Here is a 9,789-nt window from a genome sequence, read left to right as displayed (position 1 = left end):
TATTCAGTCTTCAGGCAGTGAGATTTATCTGAATTTCAAGGTTGTTTGAAAAGGCCTGATTGTTTTGAGGGTTATCAAACTTATGTGCAAGCAGGAAACTGGGGACATAGCTGAAGTTGGTCTATATTGAGATAAAACCCCTTTTAGGTTAGGTGGTTGATTTTTGAAGCATGATTCATGTTGTGGGTTTAAGCAGTGACCCTAAGCCTGGGTGGTGGGGACTGTGTGAGCTCTTCTGATTGTGTTTTGCAATGGCCCTTTGGTGCTGCCAGACCTGTTGATGAGGGCAGCGCTCAGTGGAAAAAAACACGTTGTTAAACAAAGGATATCCTGAGAACAGGAGAGGAGCCTCCTTCACCTGACTGAGACGTTCATCACTAGGCGCCCAGCTCCGTGTGGGAAGTTTGTCTCCCTCCCCCTTGTCGGGTTCTTCGTGTTCTTTTCCAAGAGGAGAAAAGGGAGAGAAAGCAATCTGTAATGAAATACACCTACCTCTATCTTCCCTCAGCAAGGATCCACTGGAAGAACCGTGCAAGGTGTCCCATCCCTTACGTTCCCAAATCAGGCCTCCCTCTCTGGCAAGCGAAGCCGGTGGGCCACTCTTCCTTCTTCGCCTGTCTCCCCTGACCCTTTCCCTTTCCTCGCTCCGTGAATGTAGCTGCTACTCTGATTGTCCTTTCATTTTCTGGGTTAGACATTGGGTGGGGATAAAAGTTCGCCCTCACTTTCTTGCCAGAGTGATCACTCACAGCGACAGCAGTTTGAGTGATAAGGTTATAGTAACTGAGGACATCGGTGCTAACAGACATCCCAAGAACATAATTAACCTGGGCAAGGATGGTTTCTGATTTAGGGCAGCAGTGTGGCACACTGGTTAGCATTGCTGTCTTGCAGCACTGAGGCTCTGGGTTCAGTTTTGGATCTGGGGTGCTATCTGTACAACCCATGTTTGTGTAGGTTTCCTCTAGGTGCTCAGGTGTCCTCCCACAGTCCAAAGAGATAGTGGTAGGTTAATTAGCTTCTGGGATTGGCCCTTGTGTGTTTTTGTCTGTGTCTGCCCTGTGATGGACTGGCGTCCAGCCTTGGGCGCCATTGCACGCCGGGATAGACTCCAGCTCCCCCGCGACCCTGAACTGGAAGAAGCGGTATGGATGAAACGAATGGATGGGTTTCCAATTCTTGGGAAGGTTGTTGTGGCTACAAGTAAGCCAGTGAAGGAACAGGCCTGAGGAAGGTATCTTTTGAGCCAGCTTAAATCAAACTCTGAAAAAGCTCCCAGGGCACACGGTGAGGAGGAAGTAAACAACGAAGTTAACATTTCAGAAGGGGGTGGGTGGCAGTGTGATGGGGAGGGGTTTTTTCCCCCTCCGATCGTAATTCTAAAGGAAATTCGTAAGGTGGCCACATCTATTTTCATGAAGCACGCAATCAGATGCGTGTTTAACGTTTGTCAAGAAGCCACTGTCGCCAGCTGGGTCTGTGCATTGTATATGGACAGCTTGTTCACAGCTGAAGTGGCGGGACATCCGTGTTCGGAATGCCATGGGAAGTATTGTTTTCCTCTGTAAACACCGGAGTTTGAGGGCCTCCCTCCCATCCTTATCGCTTGGCTCCCCGACAGGCCAGCAGGTTAACATAAACAGTTGTGTCCTGATTGAGCTATTAACAAACCAGAGCTTGCAAAGGCTTGAGCTTGCTGGGTTTTTAGGCTGGGAGGCGTTACAATTAAAACAGACATCTTGGGATGTGGAAGAAAGGTGTGGAGATTTTAATCAAGACATGTAAAATTCTATCCAGTTCCGTCAGGAATTTCAGGACACTGTGTTGAAAATGTGAAAACCCAACTGAAAAAATGGTTTTAGTGTGCTGTTATTTGAAATCCGAGTTGACGACCTCTTTGTCCCGAGACATTTTAAACATAAACCACATCTGTTTTTTTAATTAGACATTTATTTAGATATATGCAGTTTTTATAGACCATTGCATTAAATGCAGTGGTACAATGCAACCAAACCCAGCTATTTTGAAGAAAGGAATAATGATTGATTGAATGAATTAGTGCAAATAGCTATTTTCTTAGAGGTAACCTTTTGTGGTTCTGCAATTTCTTGTTAACGTTGGTGTGTGTCATATCAAATAACAGTACATCGCTGTTTTCACCATTCATTAAACTAGTGATAGAGGAGATGCTTTAATCAATTACAAACTATTATAAAACAGGAATTTACATTGGGAAAAATGTACATATATGCTAACATACAACAACAGTACCCCTTTATTATTTTAACTTTCTAAGGAAAGCAGTTTTTACCATTTGAATAAGCTTTCAAATACTGAAGCCCAAAAAGTTCTACATTGAATTCTAGAGTGTTAGTTAATATCATACAAACTTCTCTGGACGCTGGAGTGCATTAGGAAAGCAGGGCGAGACTGCCCAAGCCCAGCTCAGTCCTCAACACACCACTGACTTGGTTTCTGGCCCTCATGAAGCACAGATGGAGACGAGATGTGGGGCTGTTTGAGGGATGATATCACTTGTCACTCCTGGGTCTTTAGTGACTGTCCTATTTTGCAAGTTCCAGCACTGAGCTGTAAGTGATTAATAATTATTGGGAGGCATCAATGGAGAAAACTCAGGTCAGGGTAGTTTAACTCCAGTTCTGGAGGACTGGTGCATCTACAGGTTTCATCCCAACTGGGCGCTTAATGGCCTCAATCTGTATGTTAGTGATGTGATTAGACTGATTAACAGATTTCTCCCAGCTCTTTGGGTTCTGGTGCTTTAAAGAGACATGCAGCTGCACCAGTCTTTCAGTACTGTTGGACCACCCTGCTCCAGGATGCTTAAAGAGCAAAAGCTTTTCCACCAGATTGTTCATAAAGTGATGAAACTGGTAAAGACCACGTTGTGTGAGTGGTGGACTTGGACACACAGCAATCAGAATGTCCCTGATGATAAAGGCTTGTATTTACAGAAGACTCTCAGTGCAAACAAGAAATGCTGAATTCTCGTTCTGCGTTAATTTTCTTTGAATAAAAAGGTTAAAAGAAAAAAAAATGCGTAAAGCTTGAAGCCCTGACACTGGAGTCCTTTTCTTTCTTCAGTCGGTAGATGACAGCCTTAACCAGACACACTGGGGGAAAAAAAACAAAGGAACAACCCAAGCAGTTAGAATTGCTGGCAGCTCTTCGAGAGCGATTCATTCAAACAGCTCTGTGTTAAGGACCCGTGTTAAAAAAAATAAGGTTTGCGTTTAACAGAGTAAAACGTGATGCTTCTCTAAAATAAGATGATGTAATCCCTCTGCTGCAGCATAAGTTCTTCTGTGACACTGAGAAGTGTCCCAGCTTGTCAGAATGGTTTCTAGGCTTGTTATTCCTGCAAAGTAATCAAGTCTGTGGGCTGGCATTCAAGGCCAGCATTGGCACTGATCTAAGACTCCCTCATTCGAAACCCTTTCAGATAATTCAAGAACGATGCCACGTGGGTCTGTTATGAATAAGCGGTCAGTGAAAGGTATGTTATATCCTCTATTTAAATTCCTGTTCAGGTTCTCTCAGTCTGGCCTGCCAAAAATGAGTTCCTCTTGTTCAGCTGCCTCAACAGATCCCAGCTTTTCCATCTTGTCTGCCATGCAGCTGAGCTTCTCATGCAGAATGGCTCCAGCTCTTGTCAAAATGTAAAATCCAATCATCGGGCTATCGATCAGAGTTCAAAGCCCAACCAGCCTGCTCAATCTAAATACTCCCGCCCCCAGCCCTCTCTCCATAACTGAGTTAATAAAAGTGCGTTACTCACCTAGAGCCTTTGTCTGCAAACTGCTGCAGCTCCTGCAGATTCTTTTGAAGGTCAACTGGGGGGAAAAGCCAGGACAGCGTCAGGGACCAAGCTGATCTGAGAGCATGATATTAGGAATCAAGAATCACACTTAGTGCATATAACCTCTCTGATGAGAGTACAGCAGACGATGGCTTACCCTGGAACTTCTGGTAGGAGTTATCAGGCAGTTTATAACCAGGATATGGAGGTACTGGCTGAGGCTAGAAAAGAAAGAAAGAGCTATTGCTTTGAAAAAGACACACTGATCTAGAATTGCAGAAAGCAAAAGACCGAATTTTAGACATCAAAAAAGGAACATTTGCAGGGGGGCACAGTGGTTTGCATTGCTGCCTTGCAGCGCTGGGGCTACAAATTCAATTCCAGACCTGGGGTGCTATCTGCAAGGAGTTTGTATGTTCTCCCTGTGTTCATGTGGGTTTCCTCTGGGTGCTCCAGTTTCTTCCCAAAGACTTGTTGGTAGGTTAATTGGTTTCTAGGAAAACTGGCCCTAGATATGCATGTCTTCGCGTCTGTGTGTGTCCTGTGATGGACTGGTGTCCTATCCAGGGTGTACCCCACCTTGTGCCCATTGCTGGCCGGGATAGACTCCGGCTTCCCCGGAGATCCCGTGTTGGAAAAAGTGGTTAAAAAATGGATGGATAAGTGGGACACTTGGCCCAGGGTACATTCATGCTGCTTCATGATCTCAGAACATATGATTGCTTTGATGTTCCAAGGCCGTCAACATCCTGAACGGACTTAGCATTGTTAACCTGATTTTTACTGATGTGGCCGCTCAACACATATAGCATCATATATACTGTAGCTTTTAAAATGTGTATATTCCACGTTGTACTGAAGCCTTACATAATTCCAGTCTAAAAAAATGAAATGTCAGTTTGAAAATCACTACACTAAAACCAAAAACACGAATCACAACACTGATGACGCTTAGGATGATTAAGGCAAGGATTAACTCAGATCTCATTTTAATTAAGTCACTCGCACTATAAACCATGTACTGCATCAGTGAGAATATGTCATGTGAATAAGAAGTCGGGGAACGGCACACTGGTGCGGTAGAGTTTCAGTGCTCCAGCACCTGTCTCACTTACCCTGGGGATGCAGCCAGCCAGGGAGACGTTGAGGCTCTGCACCTTGTTGTTCAGCCTGGCGATTTCCAGGTCCTTCAGCTTGAGCGTCTGTCCCTGGAGCTCCTTCTCCCCCCTCAGGCGGGCCTGCTCCTTCAGCATGCGCTCCACCTCGTTGTCGTGCCTGGCCTGCAGCTCCTGGACCCTCCTGCCGTGCTCCAGGAGGAGGGCGGTGCGGTTGGCACTGCACTCCCCGAAGTCGCTGCGCAGCCGGGCGTTCTCCGCGGTCAGGCGGCTGCTCTCACTCTGGATCCGGGAGACGTCCTCCCCGACTCTGTCCAGGTACGTCTGGAACTTGTTCTCGATGTCCCTGGACAGGCCGGAGCAGTTGGAGCGGATCCGGTTCAGCTGCTCCTGCTGCTTTTCGCAGGTGAGAGCGAAAGAGAGGGCCTGGGGGTTCAGGCTGTTGATCTTCTGCAGGAAGGTGTTGGTCACCTCGCGGATGCCCGTCAGCGACTGCACAAAGTCCTCCTTGCACTTCTTCTTGAACATCTCCAGCTCCTTCTGCATGTCGACCTTCTCGCGCCGCAGGTTGATGGTCTCCTGGCGCAGAAGATCCTTCTCCTTCTTGGTGCTGTCCAGATCGTTCTTGACAGCCTGCATCGAGATGGTGAAGTTGGTCTTCACCACGTCGAGCGTGTTTTTCAGATAGTCCCTCTCTCTTGTGAGGGCGTATTTCTCCGCTGGAAAGAAAAAAAAACACGCACATCATATTGTGAAAGAAAAATAAATCGCTTTTTCCGCAGACAGCTGGCCAGAACAAAGTTAAGACACATTTGTATCAGTCACTTCGGTCTCCTGATATCTGCTTTTGAGTTCTGATGTCGTTAGAAGGACATCATGTCTTTAAATGATTTGTCTATCTTATCTGAGGAGTTAAAAACATGGTAGTTCAGCATTAAACTTAGTAAAGCAGAGATTATCTTAATTATATTACCGTCATAAGGTCTACCCAGAGAGGGGCTCTGTGGTTGGCACCGAGCAGTAGAGGAGATAGACTGAGTATCCATTTTTTTCTGAGCTTCACAAGCCATCTGTAAACAAGAGTACACGAGAAGGGACTCAGCATTTTTTAATGTAGTCGCTTGTTTTACATTTCTCCTTGTTTCAAAACTCTAGTTCCAGACCTGACTCTACTGAGTGCTACAGCTGAATGGGGATACACTCATGAATACAAAAGCACTGAAAACATTCACTTTGGCCTTTGTTTAGGTTATTTAATGTGCAACTAACACACTGCTTTATAGATGCTGAAATGTTATTTTTGCGTTTTGATCAGACAAAGGTTTGCTACAGTTTCTGTGCTGAATCCTGACAATTGTTCATGTTGAAGTCTCTGACTAAAACCTGTTCTGCACATTTACAGTAGGTTCTTGCAAAGCAGATTCAGTTTTATCATGCTTGCTTGATAGAAGCATTTAATCAAGCAATAATTTTGAAAAACGTCTGCCAAATTCTGCATCTTGAATTCCCATTATTATAAGTCTTTCAGAGGTATTTGGACAAGTTATCCTGAAATATATGAAGAAAATGGGGCTTTACAGTAAGTACAAACAAAATGACAGAGAAGGTAAAAGCTGAAACAATTAGTAAAAACTCACAAATCTCTGGTTCAGATTCTTGAGCGTTATGGCGCTGTTGTTGGCCATGTTTCGAGCTTTTCTCAGGTCCAGCTCCTTGAGAATGTTGTTGGTCATGCTCACGTTCAGCTGCAGGGTGAGGTTGTGGCTCCTCTTCTTCAGCGCCAGGTTGTCCACACTGAGCCGCTCCAGGTTGTGTTCCAGGTCCTCCACCCTCAGCTCCTCCGCGGTCTTGTGTGGCTTGCCGTAGACCATGAAGAGCACCAGCCCGATGATGATGAGCGACTGGACGAGGGAGGAGAAGAACAGGATGATCTTCAGGTAGTAGCTGCAGCTCCTGCTCTTCGCCTTGTGGATGTCCTTAGCCTCCAGGCCGAACTTCGCTCTGGAGTAGCTGCTGTCGTACATGACTGCTGGGCTGATTCAACCAGTTTCTTCAGAAACAGCTGCCCGCCGGTTTGCACAGGTCCCACAGGTCGAGCGTCTGTCCCCACCTTGTGCAACTGCGTGTGCTCAAGTGACCAAGAGCCCCACTCTCGCCAATGCGATATCCTGCCCCCAGCACCCGTGAGACTCGCTGCTGCCCAGAGACTGGAGTCAGTAAACAATACTCGCCGTCCCAGGTCGGCGATGTTTATGAACGGCAGTCCACACTTCCCCTCTGTGACGTCTTCCTGGACCTCCCTGCTGTCACCGTTTCAGGGGTTATCACAACACTGCACACACTCAGCCAAGAGGCGCAATTTACTACCTCTCCTGACAGCCACTTCAGCGACCGATCTGGAGATATTGTGCTCCAGGAAAAGAGTTTTTAAAGAAGAGGGAGGTGGGAGGGGAGGTGGGGAGCGGGGTTGGTGGAAATATATCTTTCATCGCCTGTGCCGGATTTGAATTTTTTTTCCTCTTTTTAGGTCGAGAATACGCAGAATCACGGCAAACCTGATTAGGCAAACCTAATTGAGGGTTAAAAAAAACACAGACCTCACTCAGAAGCAAAGACACTCTTGGTTTACAGCATTCGAGCCCACTCAAAATCACTCAGCAAGACGAGAGCAAAAGTTAAGAGGATTCTGTGATATTCAGAATCATCTACCGTCTTTCTGACCATTGTAGGTCTATCTGTGCCAGGTAAGATGATCTAAAGACTCTCCTATTTTTAACATCTATAAATTCCCCTGACAGGGCAGCCTAGGAAACCTGTGAATCTAAATATTTTTGGGCTACCATGATGTTGCAAAAAAGAAAACTAGAAAGGAGTTGCTAATGAAGTGTAATTTAAGTGAGTTAGAACTGTAAGTTAGTTTTCTTTAGAAGTGTCTCCTTGTAAAAGGTAATAGAAACTATTCTTTTCATTGTTTCTATTGGTTCTTTACCAGTTCGATGTGTCAGCTTCTCTCGAACTCATACAAGCCTGTGAAGGCATGGAAACTTGTTTGCTTCAAACTTCCTTTATATATTTACCCTTATTTCCATAAATATATTTGAATACGATGAACCGAGTATGTGCTAAACTGCTGTACGTTTGTAAGTTATTACAGAATGGAAAGGCATTACCTCAGAGGTGAAGCATAGTGCCCTGGGATCACCTTCATATTTAGCAGTTTAGTACCGGGGGATTAGAGACAACTTTGGAGCTCCGCTTTCTCAGCATAAAGACCAGCTCTCCAGACACTCCTCAGGCACTGGAATGGGCCAAGGACCTGCCAGTGGGATGCAAAACAAGGAATCCTGACAAATGGGTGTGATATGATGCAGGTGGGAGCAGTGCATTGATGATGGAGGCAAGTCCCCTATGCCTGTGAAGCACTTTGAGGGGAATGTCCAGAAAAGCACGATAGAAGTGTAAGGATATTATATAGTGCGGTGACATACACAGGAAAGAAAGCTCTTCAGTTAAGAAGAGTAAGGTATTAACTTGGCATTAGTTAAAAGGATCCCCAACTGAAATGCTTCTTGCAGACACTGATAACAGAATGCTGACCTATCTAAAGAGCGGGTGAGCTGAGGACAAGACCAATTTCCCTAAAAAGCCGAGATTCCCCACTGCGGTTTGGGATAACTAAAGCCTTTTCCTGCACACAATCAGGAGATGTAAAGCGAAAGGAAAACAAAAGAACATGGCAGTAATTTCGGACAGACGACAGCAGATATTCCCACCAGTAAGTCTGAACCAGCAGCAGCGTGTGATCTCGGCTGGTATTGTCTGCTGGTGACATTTTGGGCTGTTCATCCTGCCAGGGAGTGGTGTGAAACAGGAGGTTAATGAAATCCAGGGGTTTCCTGCCAGCTATTGTCTCTGTGCCAAACTGTCTTCACAGGAAAGAGTATTTCATGGAGGGGTTTTTTTTTTAAGTGGCGATGTCGAGTAACCTTTAAGACAGATCTCGGAAATACTTCAAAACAAAAGCAGGAAATATTTTCTTTTCATGCGAAGACATGGGGTAAAAAGATCAAGATAAACACCCAGTGCAAGTATATTTAAAGTGGATGCCATCAATTTATCTGTATGTCGCTGGAGTGCTTTGGTTAACATTTCTTTACGCACTTTATACTCCGATATAAACAACAATGCAAACAAAGGCAGCTATGGGAATATTGTATATTGAAAATATTCAAAGCCTTAATTGGCCATTTGTAAAAAAATTCATCCTTTGCTACTCATATTCAAGAAAAAGACCCTTTCATCACCTTGAAGCAATGTGTTAAAGGCTAAAGAACCCAAATCTCTCTAGTCTTGAACAGAGGAGACTGAGGGAACGTAATACAATTACTCAAAATCTTGAAACACATTTGCAAAATCAGTTAAGAGGGCTAAGGGTAAAATAAAGGCCCAAGGACAAAAGCTGAAATTGCATTTAGGACTGAAAATAGGAGTCAAGACCTTATGCAAAGTGTTGGAGATCGTTAAAAAAAAAAGGCAATCCATTAACTACAAACAAACAAATGAGCATTAAAAGCTTTTCATTTGTAATAATTTTCCAATTCTCAAAACATCGTGATTCATTTAATTTTTTCACTCTAACAGATGCAGTGGTCCCCAGCCTTGGTATTGGTGGAACCATTTCAGTAAAGTCAATCACAGGACATATTTTAAAGCTTAATTTCAACTCTGAGAAAGTCAAATGGGATTTGTAACTGGTACTAACCCTGTACCAAAATGTGAGTTTCACTGCTGCCCTCCTTTAGGTGTGTTGCCCAAAATGTAGCCAATTGGACCTCTGCAGAAGGAAAAAACTGC

General features: G+C 44.7%; 1 protein-coding gene across 1 annotated transcript; it reads right to left on the bottom strand.

Moving 5' to 3' along the window:
* Window positions 1-1,747: 1,747 nt before the first annotated feature.
* plvapb (plasmalemma vesicle associated protein b) lies at window positions 1,748-7,077 on the bottom strand. The gene is made up of 6 exons (XM_088907692.1): window positions 6,573-7,077; window positions 5,909-6,005; window positions 4,936-5,654; window positions 3,978-4,041; window positions 3,800-3,854; window positions 1,748-3,134 (listed from the first exon to the last, which is right to left on the bottom strand). Exons 1-6 carry the CDS (start codon window positions 6,957-6,959, stop codon window positions 3,122-3,124), a joined length of 1,335 nt encoding a protein of 444 aa, XP_088763818.1. The 5' UTR covers window positions 6,960-7,077; the 3' UTR covers window positions 1,748-3,121.
* Between the last annotated feature and the right edge of the window lie 2,712 nt (window positions 7,078-9,789).

Source organism: Atractosteus spatula, chromosome 28 (genome assembly GCF_055471065.1).
Source record: "Atractosteus spatula isolate fAtrSpa1 chromosome 28, fAtrSpa1.hap1, whole genome shotgun sequence".
In the NCBI taxonomy this organism is placed as follows: domain Eukaryota; kingdom Metazoa; phylum Chordata; class Actinopteri; order Semionotiformes; family Lepisosteidae; genus Atractosteus; species Atractosteus spatula.
The sequence above is the reverse complement of the archived record's forward strand: the minus strand, read 5'-3'. Positions and strand labels throughout refer to the sequence as shown.

Excerpts from the sequence above, each read along its gene's own strand:
- plvapb (XM_088907692.1), bottom strand. The coding sequence starts at position 6,959 with ATGTACGACAGCAGCTACTCCAGAGCGAAGTTCGGCCTGGAGGCTAAG. Across the intron at positions 4,042-4,935 it reads TGGCTGGCTGCATCCCCAGG|CCTCAGCCAGTACCTCCATA; the intron begins GTAAGTGAGACA and ends TTTCTTTTCTAG. Across the intron at positions 3,855-3,977 it reads CTCCTACCAGAAGTTCCAGG|TTGACCTTCAAAAGAATCTG; the intron begins GTAAGCCATCGT and ends TTTTCCCCCCAG.